Source organism: Sparus aurata, chromosome 17, assembly GCF_900880675.1.
Source record: "Sparus aurata chromosome 17, fSpaAur1.1, whole genome shotgun sequence".
Taxonomy (NCBI): domain Eukaryota; kingdom Metazoa; phylum Chordata; class Actinopteri; order Spariformes; family Sparidae; genus Sparus; species Sparus aurata.
In genome coordinates, this window is record NC_044203.1 from 26,762,314 (window position 1) to 26,787,366 (window position 25,053).

Sequence of the window (25,053 nt, forward strand, 5' to 3'; positions counted from 1 at the left end):
AGGGATCACTCACACTCTTCTTTCTTTTCAAAACTATATTCCTAGAGTACCCACAATGCAATTCAGCCACTGAATGACATAACTGGAGGCAATGAATCAGTTTACATGCGGTTTCCTATGGAGCCGAAAAAGGCTTCAAACCACTTTTTTTTCACCTATGCAGTAGTACTGTAAACACACCATAATGTGATAATATCACAGCAGGGGCATTGTTTATGTAAAAGAACTGTACAAAAAGTTATGAGTCAAAAGTTATTCATTTTTTATTTACAGTCATATGATTACAAAATACCACACGGCCACATTGTCAAAAGTCACCAGCTCATTTTGTAAAAGTTTTAACACCTCATCTGTGTTTGATTTCGGAGCCAGATTAAACTCTGTATCAACCAATTAGAAGTTACGCCTGCTCATTTCTCGTTTGACCTGGCTTATGTTTTTCTGCTTCTGTGCAAAGCCAGTTTCCTATGTCTCAAGTCAGTCTGGGGCAAACAAAATCTAAACAATAAACGTTTCTGTATAAACGTCACTGTACTTGGTTGCGTGTAAAAAATGTTAACAAGCTACGTAACCATTGAAACATACTGAACCAAACCTTTCTGTTTTTACAAATGTTTTATTTTGTAGCAAAGGTAATATTTCTTACTGTGTTGCCATTCCAGTTCTGCCATATTGTGTCTCAAACTTAACAGTCCGATTCATTTCCAACATAGAAAACTGTAAAATGGCCAACCATTAAAATTCAATATACTGGGAAAATGCCAAAAAGACATATATGATAAACACAGTTTGGACAGAGAAGATGGCTTTTATTTTTAGGAGAATCCAAATGAATAACTGCAGCACCACTTTCATGGGATGCCTTAAACAGATTAGTGCAACAGGCCATAAAAAAAAAAATGGTACCTGCGAGACTGCAGCCAAACTTCAAGACTCTTAACTTTTGTGCACAAGTCACCATCTAGTGGCCTGTGGGTAGTACAAGACACTTCAGTTGATGTTATCTTGGTCTAACCAACGCAATAGAAATGTTTCAGTGAGTAAAACACTTGATCACATTATATCAATAGGTTTTTCAAAATAAAAAGCAGCCCTGTGTTTTTTATAGAAACTGACCTCATGTCACGATTCTCTGACTTTCCACGACTTCTCACACTAAAATATCTTGTATAAAAGTACTTGTTTTGCCATCTGTTTAACAGCTTTATGAGATTACTAAAAGGAGTGGAAAAAAAAATGTTCAAACATGTTTAGTAGAAAAGAAAAAAAAAAAAAAATCAAACCTTACATCCACCACATCAAAAACATAACTCAGTGACCCAACATATCCACGTAAGCCTGTTACTGCCAAGTCTTCACTGGTATTTTAGTTTGCAGTCGACACGATTCTGCTCTTTTCTGGCTGACTTATCAACTGCTGCTTGGTTACAGAGATGATATCTTGCGGCAGACCGAAGGGACATCGTGTGTGGCCTTTTCGTGATGACGGTGAGTAACGCAACAAATAAAAAATAAAATGAGAAGTGATTAACTCCACATCTGCCAGGTCACAGTCCCTGATGTATCTGCTGGTAACCTGAGAGTCAGCAGTGTTACGAAACTGATCAGATGAGCAGTGAAGGGGTGGGTTTCTTGCCCGGCCAAGCTTCTTTGGCGTACTTCTTTTTGCGTGGCTCGTTGTGGGTCTCTGGTAGATAGGGGGCCGTGACAGGGGTGGGGTTGAGGGTGACAGGGGGCTGGGGAGCCTCCGGGGCCAGGTCCACCTCTGGTGCGGGATTCGGGAAAGGCAGAGGAAGCCCTCCCTGCATAGCAGCACCTCCCGGAGCTCCTGTCGGCTGGTTCTCATGACTGGTGGGTGGCAAGTCCCCATAGAGACCGCTGCTCAAGCTGTAGCCGTGCATGCGTTTCGATGTCAGGTCGTCAAGACCCAACGTGTTTTGGCCCTCTGATCTGCGTTTCTGCAGCAGGGATGACAGTGTATTAACTTCACGTCATACATTTAACCGCTGACGTTAAACCTTCGCTACCTCTGCATATCAAACACCTAACCCACTACTAATTAACGGAGTGCTAAACAACACTGTACGAGAACACTCCTTGGTTTTGATTATTCTGAGAATACAGTGAGCCACACAGGACCAGTTATTACTTTACTTATACATTGCACTGTGACCAAACTGCTCAACACACAGTAATACTTTGTAGACTGAAATATCTCAAATAAATTAGAGTCATTTTGAATTAAATGACCAGCGCTTACCTTGATGGGGATAACAGCAGTCTGCACCATATTTCTAAAGCGTCCAACTGAAGGGTCTATGTCCTCTGCAAGTATTCAAAATTCAAGTATTATTGTTGAGTGCAGGTTGTTTCCTTCACAATTACATGCTGTGGCATTTTCACTTAAGAATATTGTAATTACAAATGAACCACTTACAAATGACACCAATCTCCAACAAAAATAGCTTGGTTTGGCACAGTCAGTCAAAACAAGTTCTTTTACAGTATGGGTGTTTCTTTGAGTTTTCTGTAACACTGCCTTGACTTTGGTTTGTACCTGGATTAATGATGGAGTCCTCTTCATTGAAGGTAACCCTCGAGTTCCTCCGTTTCCTCTTAGGCCTCTGGATTTCCAGGTTGCCCTCCTCAATGGTGAGAAGGGAGATGCGCTTGTTGTGAGCTGTGTTGAACTCTGTCAGGTTCTGGCAGGATGCAGACAAAAAGAAAAACATGTTAAATGTGGTTGCATTGATGTGAAGATATTATGTCTTTACAACACAAGAATATACCAGAATAAACAGGAGAATAACAGGTCATAGAACTGAAGGTAAAGTTAACACAAATACTTGTTAATTAATAGGTCATGTAATCACTAGATCTTGTGTTAAAGTTATGTTCCTGAAAACTCTGACAGTGCATTTCTTGCCTTGCAATTTAAGATTTCTGTGAATTTAAACAAAATATTAAACTACAAAAACATATTTATAAAAACAACTATAAGCGGTTATCAAGAAACTAAATGAACCTCGAGCTCTGTCTCCTCCTCTGGAAGCCCAAGCAGTCCTTTCAGCTCCTCATCGTCTCCCGTCTTACTGTCTCCTGTGCCAGCGGTGCCTTGAGTTTGCGGTTTCTCTCTGATGGTGTAGGTTCGCGTCGAGGCCCCAAAAGATATTGTAGAGTCTATGGGAACCTGCTGAGGCTTGTGTGCCTCCAGGCGGATGTGCCCGAGGAAAGTACCGTGTGCTAAAACAATGACAATCAAATGAGGTTTGCACATGTTGGGACAGGTTGTTTATCGTTTTTCACATGTTACAATGTTAAGGAACTTAACTTTTCATTATTAGTTCCTTCTGGACTTCTTATTATGTGGTTTATCATTTTATTTCCATTGATATTACTTGTAGCATACAGTTACAAATTATCTGAAGCTTTCGAGTATGAAGATGGCTGTGGGTGACGTAATATCATTCTGTGGTAACCAGAATAAATAGTTGAAGGTAATACTGGCAGCTTGTGCCTCACTGACTTATTAAACAACTAATCATTTTGGGTTGATAGCATATGTGGCAACCCTTTGCAGTCTAAAACATAAAATGAGTATATGGGTGTGACTGTGAGTAATGTCTTACTGCTGTTGAGGTCTATGAGAAAGACCCTTTTTAGATGTTTGTGGTAGACCAGGGCAGCGTGGACGCGCGAGCATGACTGATGGTCGATGGTGAAGTCACACCAGTCGGGGTTCCTCCCGAACAGGTAGTACTTCTTTTCATCTATGATCAGTTTCTAAAAAGGGAGAGACAGTTTCAGTGAATTGTGTTGATTGAAACAACTGGTGGGCAAAAATGGTCTGCAAACAGTCTGCAATGCTTCTGTGCCCTGAGCCATAACTCAACAGTGATGCTTCCCACTGAAAAGCTTAAATCTCGGGGCTGATGTTGTTCTCGCACCGTCTGAACCCATGCAGCCATAGAAAATCCCAGTGTGCAAGACATCTGGGACGAAGTAGACTGTCAGGCTAGTATCTGGTGCGTTCCACTCGCTTACATCCCACAATAGTACCAAGTACATGTTTCAACACAAGCATACAGTAAGGCCACCGTGTCCTTAAGTAACATTTCCAATCTTCCAATTACCTCCATCAGTTTGTCTCCCTTCATCACGTCTAGATGGAGCCCCGGGGGCGGCTTGCCTGCCCTGAAAGAAAACAGTTTTGCGACGTCTTAAACATCCATGCAGTCCACATTTCGAGCATTCATGCAAACGTTATCATTGCCAGTGAAGAATGAATATCCTTGCTTTGTTTCTCTGATATTGCTGAATGGGTTATTCATAAAAGCAAGTGCTGCTAGGACGGACCCTACACAGTCAGCATAAGGTAACGTTTACTTCATTCGTCAAGAGCGATGAAAACATAGGCTTAACATGTTCACGTAGCTTGTCTACATCACTGAAGGCCTGCTCTTCATAAGCGGCACACTCAAAATTAAATACGTGACGAATCTTCTGGAAAAAACGAGAAAAACACCCCACGGGCGGCTGTGAATTAATGGCAACGTTAACGGGGTTAGCGTTAGCATGCTAGCTAGTTGCGAACGTTAGCTACAGTAACTGCACGTTTCTCTCCGAGTAAAGGTCTTTATATAAATGGATGAATGTCGCATTGCTTATCTGCATCCGGCATTGCATTACGGACACACGGCTACAACTCTAACATGTGCATTTGCTCACCATGATGGACAATCAAAAGGAGGGGGACTCTCTTTGCTTATTTTAGTCGCCATCTTGCCTCATCTACCCGATGCCGCGCTGCACGTTGGGTAAGCGTCACCTCGGGCTTGTGGGAGTTGTAGTCTTACGACCCACACGCGTTAGTTAGATCAGAATTAGACCCCCGAATGAAAGCAGCAAAATCCTTTATGACAACGTTGACTGAAATAGTGCAAAGTTATCATGCTCTCATTTTTCTAACATCGAACAACTTACAGCGAACTGGAACAACATTCAGCTCCTTGAAAGACCACAAGGTGTCCTCAGCTCCCACGTATCTGACCCAAAAGCACTGTGATTGTGGTGAAATAGCAAAGTTAACTTGATGTCTATTGTCTAAACTCAGTGTGCACATGGTGTGTGATGATAACTTTCTTTCAAATGTTTTGGGGTATGAGGGTTTTCTAATACTCTGCTGTATTTTTAACCTTTCGATCACCTTAAATCTGTCTAGATTTGATTTTCTTTCTGTTTGCCAGAATTTGATATCTTTTGTCAAATGTCACCTTCAGTGTTTCAAGCCAGCAGGGTAACTTCAATTAAAATCAATTTTACTTAAATAGCCTGTCTATTTAACGTCTATTTACCCTCGTTATAATGTGTTATACTTGGTATAACCCTGTAGGTAAATCTGTTGCTTCTCAGTTTGGGGAGCAGGATTCAGTTGCTACCAAAAGAGTTTAAAAGAGCTTTTAAAATCTTCATCAGTGGTTTCAACTTTACATGCTTCCATTCTGGCTAAAGGTCTGCATATTTTCAACCATTTGTCTTTTTTTTATGGCACTTGCAGCCTTAGTATTGAAACCCAGTCAACTTGAGGAAGTTGCATTTAATCTGATAAAATGACAGGCATCTTCCGCAAAAGACTCACAGCTCATTTGTTCAGACTTCACCTCTACCCCAAGTAGCATGACTCCCCCGTAGCACTTAAATCATAGCACTTATGCACTCAGAGTGTCCTTAATAAATAGCAGCTATGATGCTCAGATGAGGGTGTGACAATTGTTGTTTTTTTCTTTTTTATTCTATCAACGGTGATGTATTGTGGCTTCTTTCTTGTGGCTTCTTTCTTGTGACAAATGTATTTATTATTAAGTTGCTTTGGACAAAAGCGTCTGCTAAATGCTCCTAAATCTAAATGTAAATTGTGGGTAATGTAACCACTGCATTTTCAAAAGGAAGAATGGGTGGAACAAAGCAGGTGATAGCTCTGATTATTTCTTTCTAATCTGTCCATAATGAGTCCAACAGTGCTGGAAACTTTAAAAACTATTTCTTTCACACATGTAGTAGCACACCCCGAAACCTGTAAACACACTTCAGTGTGTAGCATTGGTTTCAGACTGTTTAAAGCCATTTAATTTGTACTGATTTTAAACGATGCACCAATCAGAAATGATACAGAACAAGAAACTCGAGAAAGGTCCAAAAAACAGTCAATCAATGTCTTATACTATACAACTCAAAAATTCTGCATTTTTCTACAAAGGAACTTTAAATTTTACCTTGAATTAATTGTTTGCTGGAGATTAAATTGTTTTTATCTATAGCTATACTCTTGGATGTTTATAGTTGTCCTTGGTATTTATAAAAAAGGTATTATAGGTGTTGTTACAATCCTCTGCCTGTGACTCTACCGTTGCTTGTAGACATAATTGATGGCTGTTAACAAGTAGAGCACACATGTAGGTTACCTACATACAAACTGTATCCAAATAGTTCAAGAGGTTTTTGAGTAATAACATCAAAATCAATATTGTTGAAATCATCCCCAGTCCCCCCCCCCCCCCCCCCCCCCCCTCAAATACCTTACCATTCTTTTTTTTGGCAGCTGAGTGAACCATATCCACCAGTCTTAATTTTGTCTGAAAGTGTTTTTGAAATGTATCTTGTCCATGTTGTTGTGGAGAGTGATTGTTAAGAGCCCTAACAACACAGGTTCTCAGGGGTTTATACTTGTTTGCTTGGGCCTTGCTCCTACTGAGGTGCCTTGAAAAGCAGATTTTTACACTTTCTCATCATGAGTCAACGTGTTCATTACTGAGTTGGATCATGGAAAGACGGGGGGGGGGGGGGGGGGGGGGTCTCTGATATTTTAGGCCGTTGCAGGGCTCATTTGGAAAGATTTGCGGGTTTGTCAGAAGCTGAGGGGCTGCCTTGTCATGTTACAGAGGTGGGAGGTTGCTTGGTTTTATTTGACAGTGCAGATCAGTAGGAGGAAGTGAGGGTGCTGCCTTTTTCTTTTCATACAGTGCGTGTGAAAGAAAAAAGACAAGGTAAACGCCCTGTAGGAAGAGTGTCTCACGTGGTTTTTAAGGTCACTGGGACGAGAATATGATTGGAGAGAAGGGTGACTGAAGAGGAAGAGCCGAGGGAACCCTTTCCTGTTGGCGCAAAATGTTTGTCCTTCCTGTCAAGTTTGCAACATTATTGTTATTGTCTGGCTGTGTGACGTGCAGGGGGATATACCATATTCAGAGCTGTGTGATCTTTCTACACAGTTATTTTGTGACACATAAACTTTGTGCTTGGCCGGACCAAAGGAGACCAAGTTGTCCACCTACATGCATGCAAAATCAAGACTAGGGCCTTTTGGATCTTCAGGATTTTGTAAAATTTTTGCAGGATAATTGATTTTTGTCCCTTTGAGAGAGGAGTATGTAATCCCTCAGGAATGTTGTGTGCACAATGCAATATTTTCACTTCCCGCATTGACTTCACACACACACACACACACACACACAGGCAAAATGTGACCCATTTCCTTATAAAGGCATATACCTAAGTGTCTTGATCGATTTCTTGGAGTGATAGCAAATCAAGAATTTGGGATGCAATCATTTAACAGAACCTCTGCGCAGACATCGTCTTTTTCTTATGACTTCTCAGTATAATAACCAGGCCCAAGTCGTATCGCTCGGCCTCCGTCTGTGAATGCAAGCATTGTGCAAACTGCTCCTGTGACTTCCTCATTCAGTTTTGTGGTTTTCTGACTCACAAAGCATCCCCCATTTATGCTGCTCTTGTCATTTGCCGTCTGCCTTCATTTTTGGTCGCAGCTCACGGAGGCAGCAGCGATGGCAGGCGAGACTGCTCTGCCCCTTCAGCAGTTCATCGCATCGTTGGACGACACTTGTCTGCCCAAAATTCTGCAAGTTTGCTCTGGAGTGTACTTCCAAGGTGGGCCTTTATGACTTTATTCATTGCGGGCTGAAATTGCGAGCGTAGATGAGGATAGAGCTGAAGAGACTGGAGGTTATCTGGAGAGATTACGTGTCTGGATGTCTGTATTGTGTCTGTCGCATACGTTTGTATCTATAAAGTATACATTTTGTCTTGTTTTCCTGTACATAAGATTGTGTCCCAGTTTTGCAGATCGTTACATGTCTAGGTTTGAGTATTTATCCCAGATCACACGTTATTGAGGCCAAATAAGACTGTGCTTAGAGGTACTTTGTATTTGAGTGGGTAAGATTGTGTTCCAGTTCAGAGAAATGAGAGCTGATTTGATTAATGCTTCATCTATCCAATCAATGCTAAATGTTGATCTTGGTGTTTTGTTCCCTCTTTACTCAGTACACTTTATTTTATTACTTTCTCTTTCAGGCTCAGTGTATGAAATATCTGGAAGTGAAGTGAGCTTCTCTACTGGCGATCTCATAAAGGTCATCGGCCTCGAGCTGCTGTCAGTTTGCCTTGAAGACCTGAGCAACAATGAGAAGTTTGAGCTCCCCATCAACCACACAGGTCGGTCTGAGCTGTAGACAAGAACAATCTGAGCTGAGTTTGTCTCGTAGCTGACCACTGAAACTTGTTGCTGTCTCTCAGGTTTGTTCAAGGTTGTTCCGGATGAGATGCCGTTCAGCACAGTCGAGGAGATGATGAGCATGAGGCCCGTGGGCCTGGAGACCTGCCTCCCCTTCACTTTCACCAGCCGCTCCAAGATGACCTTAGACAATGTCACGCTGGGGGCCGGGAGAGCTCTGACAGTGCTCTCCATAGAGCAGCGTGAGGGTGAGGAGGACCTGGTGCGATGCCACGTTCAAGGACAACAGGAAGTCTCTGCTGAGGTGTTAATCCCCCTTTCAACACGCGGGGACTTCATTGAGTGTGAGAGCAAGGAGTGCTTCACGCTGAAGGAGATCATGTCCTCTCCTGGCCTGCGCAGTCGAAAGTTTCGCTTCGAAAACACCAACAAGTGTCAGCGTCCCCTTGTCCTCAGTCCAATACACCAGGTCAACGCCATCATGAACTGTGAGCAAAACCCGCTTTTAAAATGTTATTGTAAAAGGATTTTAAGTTATCTGCATCTTACATTTAAAATGGTTATTCTTCTTACATATTAACACACAATTAAGAATTATATAACCCTGTATTTTGTGTGTAAATGACCAGGGAATTTGACTTTTAACTTACTCAAGTACTGCTCTGCAATTTGTAAGTACTTAAAGGATAAATTCACCCATAAATGAAAATCCAGCCACTATCTACTCACAGTTTTCAGAGTCAAAGAAAAATATCTCTGGAGCACAAACTGTCTCAAACAGCTCATACACATCCCTAATTGATAAAAAAATAAAAAAATAAAAAAGTTATTTGCACCCCTGATGAGAAGGTCAGGCACCCACCTCGGACGTGGTGCAGGCTACAGTGAGGATTTTTTCTTACGAAAGGGTGTCAATGAAGTCTTTTCAAATCAATGTGGGACCTCGCTTTCAGACACTATTAGCCATTGTTTTCATCTGCTTCAGTTGTTTGGGAGAATGCTGCAACACTGTTTTGCTGAGCAGCTCCAGAAATGTCTTGTGGACTATGAAACATCAGCAGACTTTCCACTGCTATGGGGTTGAATAGTGTGAAAAAGTGTTTCCCGTTTAGGCTTTTTAAAAAAAAATATATATGTATATACGTCACTACATTTGAGAGGCAAATACTGAATGTTAACCACAACGTTTATTCCCCAGTGAAGAGATATTATTTGTGTGCAGATTAAGATTCCACACCCAAAACAAAAAATATGATGATTTGTTACAGATTAAAGGGGCACAATGACAGGTTTTTAAACTCAGAATTTGAATATTTAAAATATTGATGAGGGTAATAATACAAACTCAGGGATATTCATCTCCTTCCTTTATAAGTGAATAAACAAGCTGTTCTCAGAACAAATAAGGTCCCCAGAACACTGTTTGAAGCTAGAAGAGTGGCAGGGTCCGCCAAATATACACAAAGTAAAACAGTAAGAAATTGTGTCGCCCTTTAAGGTCAGCTTGTTTATTCAGCCGAGAAAACGCAGAGAGTTTGTTTACTTAGTTTGTTTACGCATAAATTAATTACAATTCATTCACAAAAACTACATAAAATGATGTGAGTACCCTAACCCTCTAACCCTAACCCTAACCCCTAACCCATTCCCAGATTTCTTTTAATTTTTTGAGAGAGGGGAACTTTTTAAAAAGTAAAATAATGACCCGGGACTTAATTTAGACCCTGGTTCATGAGGTCGAAATGCTCTGATAAAATTCCAAACATTCCCAGCCCTTCTTGAAAATGGAAAACGGGACTGTTACTGATTGAGAAAGTTCTTGGGGTGAGGCATGAACTGTTTTGGCTCCTGAAGGTGAGCATGCCAAAAAATGTTTGAGAACCACTGATATTTTGTAATCTAACACTCACAGGGACCGTTTTTCTGCATAAGTACTTTTAGTTCTGAGTAAAGTACAGTTTCATTTTGATGATGATGATATTGCTGTTTGTTTTTTCTGGAATCAGAATTTGTATGTGAGAGTATTTTTACATTGTTTGTTGTATTGTTCTTTTGTTATTCTTTACTGGTAATACCCTTGACAAAAAGATTTGTCAAGGGATCTCATTTTGTGCCTCTACTCCATTTTTCTAACATCATTGCTCTCATGTTTTTGTACAGTGAGGAAGAATATATTGAAGTTTCCGTCCAGCCTGGAGGTGGATGTGGTGGATGTCACTGAGCTCTGTCAGGACGTGAAGTTTGTGACCCCGCTCAGTCTGCCAGAGGTCCTCTCCCAGCCCGATGAATCCTTCCCTGCAGTGGTGAACGTCCTGGAAGGCCCGGACACTCGCTCTCTGTTCAAGTGCAGCTGGCTGCCAGAACTTAGCAAGAGGAGCCAGCTGGTTGTCCACAAGAAAGGAACCTCAGCCATGATTTTGTTATCCAGCTTGAAGAGCAGAAAGGCACAGCAGTACTTCCTGGTTTCTCACCAATACGGCGGGCGATTCCGTAGGCGGCCGAGAGAGTTTAATTCAGTGTATGAGCTCTACGTGGCATCAATGCAGGCGCCGGGTCTGAAGGTCAGCGTGATGAGGAACTGTGAGGAGGTCGAGGAGGAGGGCCTGCCTGGCCTCAGCGTGGGGGACCAGCTGGAGGTTGTCCGCTGCGAAAGGATGGAGTTGCCCTGTGAGAGCCCCACTGCGCAGAAGCAGTCCGTCGAGGCTCTTTTGTGTCATCATCTCCCAGAGCCGGACGATGGGGACGATGATGACGATGACGAAGAGGAGGTCAAGCAGGACGAGGAGAGGCAGGAAGTTCTTCTGCCTCTGTACATGCAGGGTCACTTTTGCGAGGTGCTGAAAGATAAGAAGAAGTACAAACTCAGAGACTTGGGGAAGGACTTTAGTTTGCCGCTCGATGTGAAAGTGGTGAGCCGTGATACAGAGGTGGAGACCGATCCACTGGCCGCGTTTGCATGTCTCAGAATAGAGGCGGCTATGTTAGAGCCCATCGTCCAGGTGAGCTTCCCACACAGGCCAGACCAATGTTTCGAGGTCCCAACCCGGTGGCTCTCTATGTCTGTCGCTTTCACCACGGACCCCCTGCCATGGCCCAGTGGTGAACCACCTGAGTGCCACGTGGACAGAGTTACTGAGGTGACCGACACGTTCTTTTATGAATTCCGCAAGCAGGAGAGCTCAGACGCAGCCCCTCCGCCCCGGCCACCGAAGCGAAACCTGTCGTCTTCGGTGTCTTGCAAAAAATCTTCGTCGAAAGCCTCGAAGAAAGCGTCCAAACAGCGGCCCGACAAGAGCGCCCCGACCAAAAAGTTATCTGATCTGACTCTGAATAGCAAAAAGAGGCCTCCAGCTCCTCCCCCTCCGGTAAGTACAGCTTTTGCAGCACATATTGTTGTACCCAGAGCTAATTAGGACCTCACTGGCTCAATTTGAACATGTATTTGTGTCACGGCTCTGTTAAAAGTGTGAACGCATTTTCTCAAAGTGTCACTTTCAGGAAATCACAAACCGGCTAGAAGTATTGAAGTATGCAAAAAAAACAACAATGTTTCCTCTTTTTTATTATGGTGTTGACGTCAGTTACAGAACTGAGCGTTTCTTCCTTTTCGTCTTATCATGCAGGCTATTTTAGATGACGAGCCTCCACCCATTGTACCCCGAAAGCACTCAGGGGCCGACAAGACGTTAGGCAAGGCCCTGCCGAACACATACGTGAAAATGGAGGAGCCGAAGAAAAAAGGTGAGGCTCTCTCTGCAGACTGTATCGCGCGGGTTTTGTAACCAGACAACATTTTAGAGAATTGTTCTTCTGTTAACCTACAGTTTTATCATTGCTAACGAATTCACAGGACTTTACCGTTTCCCTCCCTGCCTGTAACACACAGTACTAAGCCCATTAATACCACTTCCTGTTTAAATATTTGAAAAAAAGTCCCAAATAGTTAATCGAAAACTGGGGCACTATAGTTTTTAGCAAATGTCACTCAAGCAGGCGCACATGGGGCTTTTATGGGGGGACTATTTTCTGTTGTGGATTATACACATTTGGTGCTTCAGTGAGTATTCATAGCCCCAGGACAGAGAGTGTGTGTGTGTGTGTGTGTGTGTGTGTGTTACTTAGCCTTCATACACACACACACACACACACACACACACACACTTCCTGCACTGCATATTATTATTTTTTATTTATTTATTTATTTTTAAATAAAATGGTAAAAAAATAAGAAAATATGCAAAATTAAAACACTTACTAATTAATAGAACCAAACCCTTCTATCTCTCCGCAGCACCGTCGTGTGAAGTTGAAGTAGACTCGGACAGCGACCATGACTACGAGACTGTGGACGAGACTTTGTTGTCGATGGTGAAGGCAGCACAAGAGAACGTCATGTTCTACTGAAAGTGACGTTCGGCTGCAGCGACAAAGCATCACATGCAGGCGGTGGGAACTGAATTCACACAGTTTGCATTTTTTTCAAGCTCCCCCCCATCTTGAATGTTACACCGGTGTACATAGGGGATAATCTGGTATTGCGGGACTCTCACAATCTGTTCATGAGCTCCTGCATTAAAAATAGACGCTGGAAATAAACTGGTTAGATATTTAAGTCAGATATGAAATTATTCAACTGCAAATTCCCTGACAAGATATTGCTAATATATAAGACTGTTGGGAGATCCACAGCTCTTGCTTGGTGGTGACACAGTACAGAAGTGCGTTTTGATAAATCTGTCACCTTGTTTTTTTTATCAGACGCTCTACCAGCACGCTCATGTACACTATGGCTAAAGCGTGGGGGGATGACATCATCCCCACGGCTTCTCATGTGGTCAGCGAAACCCCTCCAACCATTCATCTCGCTAAGACCACTTTACTCTGCGGGACTGCAGGTGTCTGTATATGGGCTTCATACAGTACCCTCAAACTTCTATTGGACAAATACTACCCTTGTCGTTGTAGTATTTTGTTAAAATACGACAGTACCTTCATACTTTTTGTTCAAACTCGTCAGCAAATAGTTGATCCAACTTTATGGTGTTATGGACTTTTCTCTACAATACCATTTTATTGTGCAATTACAGTATGTAGCCTACTATGACACAGTAAACAGCCTTAAAAAAAAATTACCAGAGATGCATCAAAAAAATTGCTGGCTCAAAAAAAATGCACATTTATAAGCTTTGCAAGGGTAATAATAGATTTGATTTGATTGTACAGGAATCTAATGCATGTCAAACTCCTATAGCATTTATGCAAACTCTAAACAAAAAAAGCTCAAACTAGTCTTTACTGGCAGACTAAACAGTCTAAACCACAAAGACGACTTCTTGCGTGGCCAAGAATTGTCACGCAAGCAGTAGCAGAACTTCCTCCAGCTGTCACAGCAAACTGATGATCTGAGAGTATGAAAAGGTGCTGAACTTTGTGTCACACTATACATACACATGTATTGTTTATTTATCATTGAATTAGTGGACTACTACTTTGCAACTGAGTACTGTGGATTGTCCGTTTTCTCATAAAAGTGAATGTAGGTTTTGCATCTTTTCTTGTCTGAGAATGTGTAAGTTCATTTTGTGCACCATGTCCAGTTTTTTTTTAAGGTTGTAACCATTATATAAATCACAACCATTCTGTAAGTAATTTTGACTTGTAATGGACTTTGTATTAAATATATTCATATTTTATTAATACCCTTTTTAGTATGTACATTATCGGGACCCAGACAGACGTTGCTTGCATTTCTACATCAGGCCCACTCAACTGTGTTTGCAACAGATGGACACAGTCAAGCGAAGACAAACATGTATTGTGAATTGAGAAGATGCTAAATTCAGTTTGTGGTGTCTAGCAGCTAAGGGTGGAACTCACACATACATGAAGTATTTCTGTTCTTAACTCGTAATAAATTTTAATAAATTACTTGTTCGTCGTCTATGAGCACATTATAAAACAAAACATATCCTGGTAGATGACCCCACTGTGTTTTGTATAATCTTTTAATGTTAGCAGACTTAAGATACACAGAAAAAAATAAATTGACTAATTCCAAGTGTTTAAAATTACAAAATGCTTTACAAAAGAGAGGAGGCGAATACAGAACAACAGTATTTACTGCTAACAACAGCTTCTTAATCAGCAACACCTTTGGGACTTGCAAAGCAGAAGTGAGTTCAGGAATAAAGGATGTGTGAACCAAAGTTCTCAGAACCCTGACCCTTGTGCTTTTCAGTTAACATGAACCACAATACCAAAAGAGAAAAGGATTTTACTCAGCCTTATGGAATTACCAAGGTCAGACAAGTTTTCCTTTTAGAACACCTGTGCTAATGATTTGTGTCAGGTTAAATACACACAAGTAACTCCAAAGGTGCTTGGAAGGTGAAGGCGTTTAATCATCATTGTCTGTAGATTTGTAGTGGTCTTCGTCGATGGTGGAAAAGATGTGACCTTCATTGCTTAGAAACTCCACTGCTTGTCTGTTAATAGAAATATTGATAGTTAATTCAAAGCACTTATTATTACACCTTTAACATAAACCTCAAGCAGTGCAAATAACACTTTCCAGCTTATTACACAGTCTGAGATGTCTGACTTTCACTATCTTTGACAGATACACAACTGACACTGTTGGTCAATGGTGAGAAAAACAACTGCAAACTGTTGGGACTTCCTGTAAAGTGTTCAGTTTAACAATGTTCTGTTGATCACTAGGGCTACTCATTCTGTTGTGTTTGTTGCACAATGTTCTTTAGGAAGTTAAATTCTGGGTTGAGGCAGCATGCAACAGATTATCTTAAACATATTAAGCTAAGAGTGAACACTTAGGATATCTGTAGTCAAGCCAGCTAATGTCAAAATTATGAGTCATAAGTAAAAAGGATATGAACCTTAGTTGGCTTTACATGGCTGAGTTTCTGTCGCTTCTCAAGCTGCACTCACAAATTCTTTGAGACCGCAATACAAACCACAAATTTATTCGTCTCGAAAAATTTTACCCAATGACATCAATAATTTAAAGTTCTGCTTTCCAGCTTATAGGGAGAGGAGGGTGTACTGTCCAAATTTACTAAAACAACCACAACATTTTTTTTGTTTACAGACAGATTATTCTTTAAGGACTGGAAATCAAATGTCTCTTACTTGATGACAGTCAGACTTATGCCACTGAGTCTCTGCTTCAGGTCTTGGATACTGATGCCCTGTGCGTCTGGACAGCTTCTTATCAAACTTAGCACCTTCAGAGAGGAACAATGAATTATCAAAACATGCACACACAGTGTGTGCAGACGGATCCTTCAGTGTGAGAAAATCTTTGTGAAACCATTTGTACTTCTTCTGAGTACGCTATCTTCATGCAATTCATATTAATAGAGAGGAGGGACAGGAAGTATGTGACTGTGGACTTTCTGGTGCCTTTTCGTCTGAGCACATGTGAAAAAAATTACTTTGGTTTGAAAGGTCACTGACAAATTTTAGATCTGGTTTATGTTCTCGTCCACATTCATCTCTTAAAAGTAAAAAGAAAAAAAAAAAAACAGGTTGTAATTTTATGGCTTTTTTTGTTGCATTGGTTGAAAAGAAAAATTTCATTGCAAAGTCAATAAATTAAAGCGGAAATTCTGGTATTTTCAAACTGTGGCCTTATATTTACATGTTTATGTAAATTATTCATACTTATTCAGCAGTTTTGGAACCTGTCCAGCTGTAAAAGCTGGAATGTAACCCATAAGTCCACTAAAAGTATTTGTTTTGTTACCGACAGGCCAAGGTTGTTATTTTAAGTCTCATTTGTTATGGAAATGATTCCTAGGGAATGCGCTGCCATTGCAGCTGTGTCGTGGCTGCCAGTATGAATCATGCACATAGCCAAACTTGTAAATATAGGTTCCAGGTTTTAAAATCCCAGAATTCCCCTTTCCCATAAAATTCTATTTATTTATCATAGAATATTTTGGTTCACCTGATTCTGGTTGGCGCTTAACCCATTGTTTGTCATGTCGTTAGCGCCTGCATAGCTCCCTCCCATGTTATCCATGCCCGACCGCGACATGGGGGTGGCATTACTGCTCATTCCTCCCCCAACACCACCAGACTGTAAGAGAAACAAAATGTAACTTTTTTAACACATTTCCTGGTAATGGCACATAGTACTTCCTAAAACATTAACACTTAGACGTGTGAAATCTTCTGTTACGGGAACACAACAACAATGTCACATGAAGGAACCAGCTCCAGCGAAGTCACATTGATGTGTTGTTGGCAGTTTATCAGTATCTTCAAAGTGATGGCATGTATACCGACATAAAAGAGGCAATCTTTTGTAATATACTCAGAGCTAGTAGCAAACTTGACTTCCGTGCAGGAAGGCTGCTGAGGTTAACGCTTAAAATTTCTCACCATGCTCTGAGGTTTGCCGAGTGCCATGTGCGCTTGGACAACTTCCAGCATGTGCGAGGTGATTTCATTCATGTCCTCCAGGGGCCTGACGCCGAACGCTACAACAGATCTGTGGTTCTGAGACAGGAAGACAAAGAACCCAAGCACACTCAGTCATTCTGCCACTGAAAGCACAGAGGAACTTCATGGGTGAGACTTCTCCAAAAAGACCTCCTCATACCGCAGTACGTGTATTTTTCAGAAACAAAACAAAAACTATGTTGGTTGGTGTCAAATGGAACAAGTACATTTCAGACAAATGGCAGGTCAAGTTATATGTGCTATAAATCTGAATAACACTTTCAAAACATTCAGAGCACAACATGTTGGCAGTGGCTCAGGGGTAGAGCCAGTGTCTTGTTATGGAAAGGGTGCTGGTATGATTCCCATGTTCTGCATGTTGAAGTGTCCTTGGGCAAGATACCGAATTTCAAAACTGCTTCTTATGTGCTGGTAGGCACCTTGCATGGCAGCCACCACCATCAGTTTACGAATGAATGTATGCAAGTTGCTTTGGCCAAAAAGCATCTGCTTAATGCCGTAAATGTAAAAGTTATATCATCGTATCTACCAGCATCTTCAATTGCACATTGTCATGCAAACTTGCCAAGATCATAGCGCTAAACTTCTTTTTGTTTCTGGGTAGTGTGGAGAAGATTTTTAGGACAGTAAACTCACCTGAAATGATCGCAGATTGCCAGAGACTTTGACGTATGTGCCTGGAGGCAGGACGGTGCTGTCCACACCGGGGTCCTAAACAAACCAAAACAACAGTGTTACCAAATAAAGATATGCCTTTGCTTCTGAAAAGGAATAATTAAGACATCTCATATTTGTTCTGGGTCTTCATCTTACATTCTTAATTAATGCTTGTATGAGTGTCTCCATACTTGCAATGTTTTGTAGATATTGCACTACAGTTGTCAAAAGTATTCAACTTTTCAATACAGCAGGTTTAAATCGATGCAATAGCTGCATCTGATAGCTACAAAAGTACCAGCGATATTTAAAAAGAAGAAGAAAACAGATAAAGATAATTACAAATGTGTTGATACATGGTCAGAAACTTTTTCTGTATCTTCTGTATTTTATGATGTTTGTCATAATTATTATATCTGTGATCTAATGTGTTAAATAGCTGCAGCAGGAAACCAAAAAAAAGGCTTACATGTAAATAATAATGATGAGGTTGAGAAGTGATATTCTTTGTCAACCAGAAATTATGGTCAGGAAGTATAACTGCAGCTATTACTTGAAATGATGGTTCCGTTCCATTTTCTTTTCCGCTTCTCCGTGAGGGTCGCGGGATGTTGCCGCTTTTCTGGGGCCAAATCCAGTTTCACTCTATGGGCGTGGGCCAGGGTTCACCCTGGATGAGTCGCCAGTTCATCGCAGGACTGATGGCAGTGGCTGCCTTCACACAAGGTGCCAACTGCACATCAGGAGCAACTTTGGGGTTCAGTATCTTGCTCAAGGATACTTCGACATGCAGCTCAGTCCTGCCCTGGGGAGCCAGGATTCGAACCAGCGATCTTCTGATCACCAGTCAACCAGCTCTACCCACTGAGCTACAGCCACCCCCTGAAATGATGGTATGTGCAAAAATAATCCAACCTATAAAGGGAAACCACAAACACTGTGGCCTTCTCTGTATTGTTTTTTTTTTTTTATGACCCGTTTGTATTTTAAAGGCATCTCTTCTTCTCTCTCTAGTGACTGAGATGAATACAACAGCACACTATATAGACATTGTTTGTGCAATGGTGAAATCACATTCACTGACCTCTGTGTCTACCCACTGCTTAACGTCCATGGGAGCACCTGTCATGTCATCGACCTTGTACTGGATGTTGGTCATGGATTTGTCCGTGCTCCTGATGACACCCACAATGGTAACCTATGACACAAAACATGACGCGTTATCCAACAGTGAGATCAAGGAATAAAAACAGTGACATTCTTAATACAAGGGTGTCAAATGGGCTGCAGTGTATCATGTCTTGAGTTCCTACATGCGGCATCAGACAATAAATATCTTTCATTCTCTTCAGGAAAAAATACCTAATCAATGCAGGTTGTGGGTTTTGGGGGTATTTTTTTTCTTTAATCCCACAATAGCCAATTGTCATTTTTCATCGTGGCCTTCGTCATTGTCAACACCCTGTTGAGCAACTGGAAAGTATTTATACATTACCCATATATTTAGGCCTGACAAAGAGAAAATTCACTGGGAGGTTGTGACTTGCACAAAAGCTCAATAAAAGTCCCCTATAGATTATGCCCAATTTAGTGCTGTAACTAGCAGCTGATGAATTGAACCCAAGATCTATCAAATCAAATATTCATTAATATTAAATCAAGTTATATTAGTTGAGCAAGAATTTTTATACTGGAATAATCATTAAAGTCTTTTTTCAAACAATAATGACAGCAGATTATAGCTTTCAAATTGGAATTTTGCTCCCTTCTCTTTTTGATTACAGTTGTAAATTGAATATATTTGGGTTTAAGACAAAACGGGCCATTTCAATGACATCAGGGAAGGTGTGATTAGTGTCCCTTACCACTTTCTAACATATTTTTTGTCATGTCTTCTTAAGAAGCCAAAAAATATGCATAGATCAACTGATCATTCCAAAATGCATAAGTTAAAGCCCAAGTGCAATTTCATAACTAAACATTACTAAGACATACTTTGCTTCAGCTTACCTGGGCAACTTCCACATCTCCTACTTTGAAGGCCTCATCAGCCTGGGAGGCAGACATCAGCTGTGACACTGTGCAGGGGATAATCTGATTGGCACGGGCTCTCTGCAAAACAAACACACACTTGGTTGACTGCTGTGCCTTTACTGTCCTACTGTCAGCCTGTACTTCAGTAACGTTAATCATAAACACCTGCACACATTTGTGAATAGGGAGGAGGGAATAAGATTATCACAGATTGATAAACCTAATACATTTAAATGAGAGTTCAACTGTGGGGAATATGTTGTTTCTGACTGATTTTTTACTCAGTTATATTGCTGTACATCTATTTTAGGTGTCCAGTGATTTCTGAATAAATCAGAATCAAGTACAAACCCCTTTCTTCTCTCCTCCCTGGGATAAGGAGGGTGATGCAAAGCCTCCAGGAGACTGAGTGTAACCTCCAACCATGCTCGACTCATTGTACCCTCCTGAAAAGCAAAAAGGACAGTGACAGCTGCGATGAGGAGACGTTGGTTCTCCATGCTGACCAGTTAAAAACTCACATTTTCACCAACTGACGTTAGCATCAGAGACACAACAAGAAAGAGGCCAGCAGTCAAGCTAACGTTAGCGGCAGCCACAACACGTCAACACGCTGACAGGACAACTTCACGAACACAACAGCGTGAATGTTACACTTACCCTGATTCCACATGCTGGCCCCTGATTGATACGTTAGTAAAATAAGGCCTTAAATGTAAATGACACCGCGGGACAGAGACAACAGCAACAAGTTGTACTGTATGCTTCTTCCTTGTGTACTCCCGCGCGCTAAACTCAATGTACGACGCATGCGCGTAGCAGAAGTCCCGCGAAAGCTACACAGAGGGTATCGCGATTTCTAAGCCCTACATTTCGCTTGTCAGGCAGCCTGTGCTTTCTTATCGCAACAATTAGCTACTCTAACTCACAACGATGGCCATATTCATATAAGTTTTCGTCAACTGACCCAAAATACAGGCTCATAAAGCTTATTAGGGGCAGTTGGCGGAGAAAGAAAAATAGTGCCTGAAAGGCTTTGATCAGGGCATAAAACTTGGTGGCCAAAGCTGCCTTCAAGTCCTGTTGGTAACATTATGCGCACAGATGTCTCACTATGCCGCATTCACTGCAGCTGTTGTGTGGACGTTATGATAATGTCGTTATCCTCACAGACCCAATGTCTCAAATAGCAAAAGGCATATGAATGAATGTATACTTTAAAATAACCGCAGATATAATCCTCAATTTTAAACAATGTGGGAATTCTTTAAATGTCAACCTGAATTCTTCTTTCTAAGTGTTGTGTTGCTTGACTGACATCATAGGCTACTGTCACAATTCAACTGCTTGGAAAGAAAATTGCTTCCTGCAGCAATTTTGAAGAAATCAATTATCTACAGTTGTTCTAAAGGAAGTACGAGCGTCACGCGAAGGCAGCATACGCACCTGTTCTGCCTCTTTTATATTCAAGGATATATTACATTCAAATGTCGTTGAAAACATTTAAAAACAAGTGAACTGTAATAGTATGTTAAACTGATTTTATAATCTACGTAAAAAAATAGGCACTCAAGTACCCGGATTGGTGATGCCTTTTTTGGCAATCTCAAATCTGTCGCCTATTAATAGCCTACATATTGTCTATGACACTGTTGCAATCTCTGTTTTAAATCTTTTCACATGATACAGAGTTGTTTTGCCACAGCCTGTTGACTCTAACGTTACAGCACTTGCTGCCTGCTGCCAAAACTCTATTAATACATCGTCTACTTCTTCTTTTGATTAAATAAATTGTACTATTGGACTTCTCTATTATGTGTAGCATATGTTAGGCTACCAAAGACGGGCTGTCAATCATTGTTTTATATTTGAAATTTGAACAATAAAGGGAACCTGCAGGAAAAAAAGGACAACCTACAGGTCAAAGACGCGTCATGAAAAGCTGTATCTTATCTCGCTTTTGCCCTTTATAGACTTACCTCTCAAACCTGGACCTGACTTCTGTCGGATGTTTCTTTTCTTCAAAGACGTCGACATGTTCACACTCAGGCTGATACTCTCTTATCTGCTTTTCAAAGAGGCTCCTGCGCTGTCAGGTAAATATTCAAAATACCATACTGTAGTGTACAACTTTACAAAATGTCTCATCAGGAACTCCTTTCCGTGCGTAATTATGCATCATTTTTGTTGTTGTTGTTTTTTCTTTTTTTTTTGTATCCAGGCAGCTTCTGGCACATCACGGATCAGCACTGGGACCCGACATACAAACTGACAGATAATGCAGAACTTGTGTGCGCGTCAAGCGGCAAACGACCTGCAGCCAATGCGGGGATGTTTGGAGACTATGTTTGCGACTCGCCGTGGCACCTTATTAACTCCTCTGTGTATGCCATGAAGGACATTCTACCAGACCCGGACTTCATCGTATGGACAGGGTATGTGCTTTAGGCTGACTGTAGCATTTTCATGAGCCATGCTGGCTTTTTGAGCCCACAGTCCATCATCAGAGAGACAAATGCTTGCTTAAGAATAACTGTTTAAATGTGTGGTTTTTTTTTGGGGGGGGGGGGGGGTTAAAGAGATATCATGCGTCAGGGACACAGTTTGGAACTAATTGTCCCACTGAAATGACAGTGCCTGTAACTACCCTTACTCTATTAGTGAGTAACTCTAATGGGGCCCAAGAAATCATCACTTCCCCCCAATTTGTTTTGCTTCTCAGAGATGACACGCCACATGTGCCCAATGAGGATCTGGGAGAAGAGAAAGTGCTCAACATTATCAGCAACCTCACCCACATTCTCAACCAGGTTTTCCCTAGTAAGTGGTGGAAAGAACATTGGAAATGTTTAATTCGCTCTATTCTTTGATTTATTCATATTAATGAAGACATCTTTACATTCCCTCCCTTCTTTAGACATTAAAGTGTACTCTGCCCTGGGCAACCATGACTACCACCCTAAGAGTCAGCTTCCTGCAGCCTCAAACTACATGTATGATCGGATAGCAGAAATGTGGCAGGACTGGCTGGAACCAGAGTCCCAAGAAACATTTAAGAAAGGTGGACAGAGCCTCCTGTGATACTTTCAGATTCATTCTTTTGATACCAACACAGTTTCTTCCCTAAGTACCAGTAAATCACCCTGTGACACAAATTGCTTACAATATACAAATTATATATTTTTTTCATATATGTTCTGCAATTGTATTCTTTTCACAGGTGGATATTACACAGAAAAGCTGCTAAATCGAACAGGCTTCAGGATGCTGGTGCTCAACACAAATCTGTACTATGACCAGAACAAGCTTACCAAGGGTTTGGAGGACCCAGCGGGTCAGTTTAGCTGGGCGGACCAGGTTCTGACAGAGGCTGCCAACAACAAAGAAAAGGCAAAGCGTCTTGTCTTCTTTTAAAATTTGCTGTCATGATTAAACTGCAACCTACAGGGAAATGCTGCAAGGATAAATACCTAGTTCCTCTTCTTAACACTGGTTACCAGGGTAAACAAGAAGAATACATTCAGTTTACATCCCCTGCGTTAGAAATTATTTCATGGAAAACTTTCACAACTGGACACTCTTTTTCAACCCCAAATTAACCCACGCCTTGCAAACACGTGAGCTGCCAACTGCTGGCTAACTCTGAAATTGTTTTCCCCACCAGGTGTACATCATCGGCCATGTTCCTCCAGGTTTCTTTGAGAAGAAGAGAAGTAAACCGTGGTTCACGCCTTCATTCAACAAGCGATACATGGATTTAATTCAGAAGCATCATTCAGTCATACTTGGTCAGTTCTTTGGCCATCATCACACCGATAGCTTCAGAATGTTCTACAACTCAGGTACGGCCAGACTGTCGTAATACAACTGCTGCTACTAAAGCTTGGTAACTTGATGATTACTTAATTTATTTAAAATTTTCAAACCCTGGACTATGATGTGCAGTGACGCTTAAACTGACTGTCCCAGGACCCTTGAGGACTAATATCTATAAAACTGAACTCTTTTCAGACATTTTCAGACTTTCAAAAAGACCTGCTGATGCCCTGTGTCCTGTCTTATCTAATATTACCTTTAGACACATGATACTGTGATAATAGGAATTTATGTTTTCTACAGGCTCTCCTATCAGTGCAATGTTCCTCAGCCCAGGTGTCACACCATGGAAAACAACACTTCCTGGAGTCAAGGATGGAGCCAACAACCCTGGGATCCGTGTCTTTGAATATGACACCCAAACCCTGCTAGTCAAAGTAAGTCGAGGCCAATTGGTTTAATTTCTATTATGATACATTCAGGGGCTTTTCTAAGCTGCAATGTGTGGTCTATTTTGATGTGACATTCTCATGAAAGCACTTAACACTATTATTGTTCTGGTTTCTGTTTTCTAAACCACATGCTTGAACACACTCAGGATGTGGTCACCTATTACCTTAACCTCACTCAAGCTAACGCAGCTCGCGGACGCTGGGAGAAGGAGTATCGCCTCACAGAGAGCTTCAGAGTACCAGACGCCTCCCCAGCCTCCATGCATCAGGTTCTGGAGCGCATTGCTGAAGATGGCTGCTACCTACAGAAGTACTACGACTTCAACTCTGTCAGCTACGACCTGACAAAGTGTGACAGTGACTGCCGTGTTGACCACGTGTGTGCAGCCAGAGAGGTAGACTTCGACATGTATAATAAGTGTCTGGCAGGGGCAGCTGCCATTTCTGGCGGGTTGCTGCCTGTCCTCTCTGTGGCTGTAAGTCTGGTGTTGGCCAATCGGTAAAAAAAAAATGACATTCAACATCACAAGCGTTGTGGTAATGTAAATATTTTTTTTTTTTTCAATTACAATATTTCACAGTCACGTTTTAAATTATATGACATCTATGATTTGAGTGAGTCATGCACTAAATGTACTTAAGCAGGCAAAAAAGCAACCTTTGGCTTCAGCAATCTTGCGATTGGTGCGGCCTCTTTAACGTGGTTTATTGGCACTGGTTGAATATCTCATTTCCAGTCATTAGAGAAACTACGTGGTAATCATGTGGCTCAAGAGAAAAAAAGGATATGTTGTGTAAATGTGATGTTCTGGGTCAAATTCAGAGTTTTGTAAAGTGTTTCTCTCCCTGAAGCTTTCCTTTCTATTCTTATGTATCTGCATAATAAAACCAGAAATGTCTAAAGCAGTCGTTTATTAGCTGAATGCTATTCTAACAGCAAGAATAAATGCACTTTGAGTACCAGTTTTATCGCAACGGTAAATCTGTTGATTAACATCGATTGCACTTATATGCCCATATAACTTAGCAGGAACAATTTAGACTGTTACTAAACATTTCAGATAAAGCTGCATT

General features: G+C 41.3%; 4 protein-coding genes and 1 non-coding gene across 6 annotated transcripts; 2 read left to right on the plus strand and 3 right to left on the minus strand.

Moving 5' to 3' along the window:
- Positions 1–238: 238 nt before the first annotated feature.
- Positions 239–4,835, minus strand: ppp1r8b (protein phosphatase 1, regulatory subunit 8b). The gene is made up of 7 exons (XM_030394178.1): positions 4,729–4,835; positions 4,134–4,194; positions 3,630–3,783; positions 3,026–3,243; positions 2,558–2,702; positions 2,261–2,325; positions 239–1,958 (listed from the first exon to the last, which is right to left on the minus strand). The coding sequence occupies exons 1-7, from the start codon at positions 4,779–4,781 to the stop codon at positions 1,605–1,607; spliced, it is 1,050 nt and encodes a 349-aa protein (XP_030250038.1). The 5' UTR covers positions 4,782–4,835; the 3' UTR covers positions 239–1,604.
- On the minus strand, positions 3,868–4,031 carry LOC115568167 (small Cajal body-specific RNA 1). The gene has a single exon (XR_003981347.1).
- themis2 (thymocyte selection associated family member 2) lies at positions 4,357–14,461 on the plus strand. Its single transcript, XM_030394170.1, has 7 exons — positions 4,357–4,375; positions 7,827–7,947; positions 8,374–8,514; positions 8,596–9,021; positions 10,694–11,898; positions 12,157–12,274; positions 12,825–14,461. The coding sequence occupies exons 2-7, from the start codon at positions 7,845–7,847 to the stop codon at positions 12,935–12,937; spliced, it is 2,106 nt and encodes a 701-aa protein (XP_030250030.1). The 5' UTR covers positions 4,357–4,375; positions 7,827–7,844; the 3' UTR covers positions 12,938–14,461.
- A 61-nt stretch (positions 14,462–14,522) lies between these two features.
- rpa2 (replication protein A2) lies at positions 14,523–22,002 on the minus strand. 2 transcript variants are annotated; one of them, XM_030394179.1, is made up of 9 exons: positions 21,691–22,002; positions 20,063–20,157; positions 19,688–19,789; positions 18,762–18,875; positions 17,657–17,731; positions 16,940–17,056; positions 16,503–16,634; positions 15,683–15,777; positions 14,523–15,018 (listed from the first exon to the last, which is right to left on the minus strand). In XM_030394179.1, exons 1-9 carry the CDS (start codon positions 21,746–21,748, stop codon positions 14,931–14,933), a joined length of 876 nt encoding a protein of 291 aa, XP_030250039.1. In that variant the 5' UTR covers positions 21,749–22,002; the 3' UTR covers positions 14,523–14,930. The 2 variants fall into 2 exon arrangements, with proteins under 2 accessions (XP_030250039.1, XP_030250040.1); XM_030394180.1 differs by lacking the exon at positions 21,691–22,002 and adding an exon at positions 20,372–20,535.
- On the plus strand, positions 21,360–24,942 carry smpdl3b (sphingomyelin phosphodiesterase acid like 3B). Its single transcript, XM_030394173.1, has 8 exons — positions 21,360–21,807; positions 21,933–22,146; positions 22,434–22,531; positions 22,629–22,772; positions 22,932–23,101; positions 23,376–23,553; positions 23,831–23,964; positions 24,126–24,942. Exons 1-8 carry the CDS (start codon positions 21,720–21,722, stop codon positions 24,480–24,482), a joined length of 1,383 nt encoding a protein of 460 aa, XP_030250033.1. The 5' UTR covers positions 21,360–21,719; the 3' UTR covers positions 24,483–24,942.
- The last annotated feature ends 111 nt before the right edge of the window (positions 24,943–25,053 follow it).

Bases quoted from the DNA above. Each gene is read 5' to 3' on its own strand.
- ppp1r8b (XM_030394178.1), bottom strand. From the start codon at position 4,781: ATGGCGACTAAAATAAGCAAAGAGAGTCCCCCTCCTTTTGATTGTCCA. The intron at 4,195-4,728 runs GTGAGCAAATGC...GTTTTCTTTCAG, and splicing joins CCTTTTGATTGTCCATCATG to GGCAGGCAAGCCGCCCCCGG. The intron at 2,703-3,025 runs GTTCATTTAGTT...GCATCCTGCCAG, and splicing joins AGGAGGAGACAGAGCTCGAG to AACCTGACAGAGTTCAACAC.
- themis2 (XM_030394170.1), top strand. From the start codon at position 7,845: ATGGCAGGCGAGACTGCTCTGCCCCTTCAGCAGTTCATCGCATCGTTG. The intron at 8,515-8,595 runs GTCGGTCTGAGC...GCTGTCTCTCAG, and splicing joins GCTCCCCATCAACCACACAG to GTTTGTTCAAGGTTGTTCCG. The intron at 11,899-12,156 runs GTAAGTACAGCT...CTTATCATGCAG, and splicing joins CTCCAGCTCCTCCCCCTCCG to GCTATTTTAGATGACGAGCC.
- smpdl3b (XM_030394173.1), top strand. From the start codon at position 21,720: ATGTTTCTTTTCTTCAAAGACGTCGACATGTTCACACTCAGGCTGATA. The intron at 22,773-22,931 runs GTGGACAGAGCC...TTCTTTTCACAG, and splicing joins CCAAGAAACATTTAAGAAAG to GTGGATATTACACAGAAAAG. The intron at 23,554-23,830 runs GTACGGCCAGAC...TGTTTTCTACAG, and splicing joins CAGAATGTTCTACAACTCAG to GCTCTCCTATCAGTGCAATG.
- rpa2 (XM_030394179.1), bottom strand. From the start codon at position 21,748: ATGTCGACGTCTTTGAAGAAAAGAAACATCCGACAGAAGTCAGGTCCA. The intron at 20,158-21,690 runs GTAAGTCTATAA...TTTGCTTTTCAG, and splicing joins GTCAGGTCCAGGTTTGAGAG to GAGGGTACAATGAGTCGAGC. The intron at 18,876-19,687 runs GTAAGCTGAAGC...TTTGTGTCATAG, and splicing joins GAGATGTGGAAGTTGCCCAG to GTTACCATTGTGGGTGTCAT.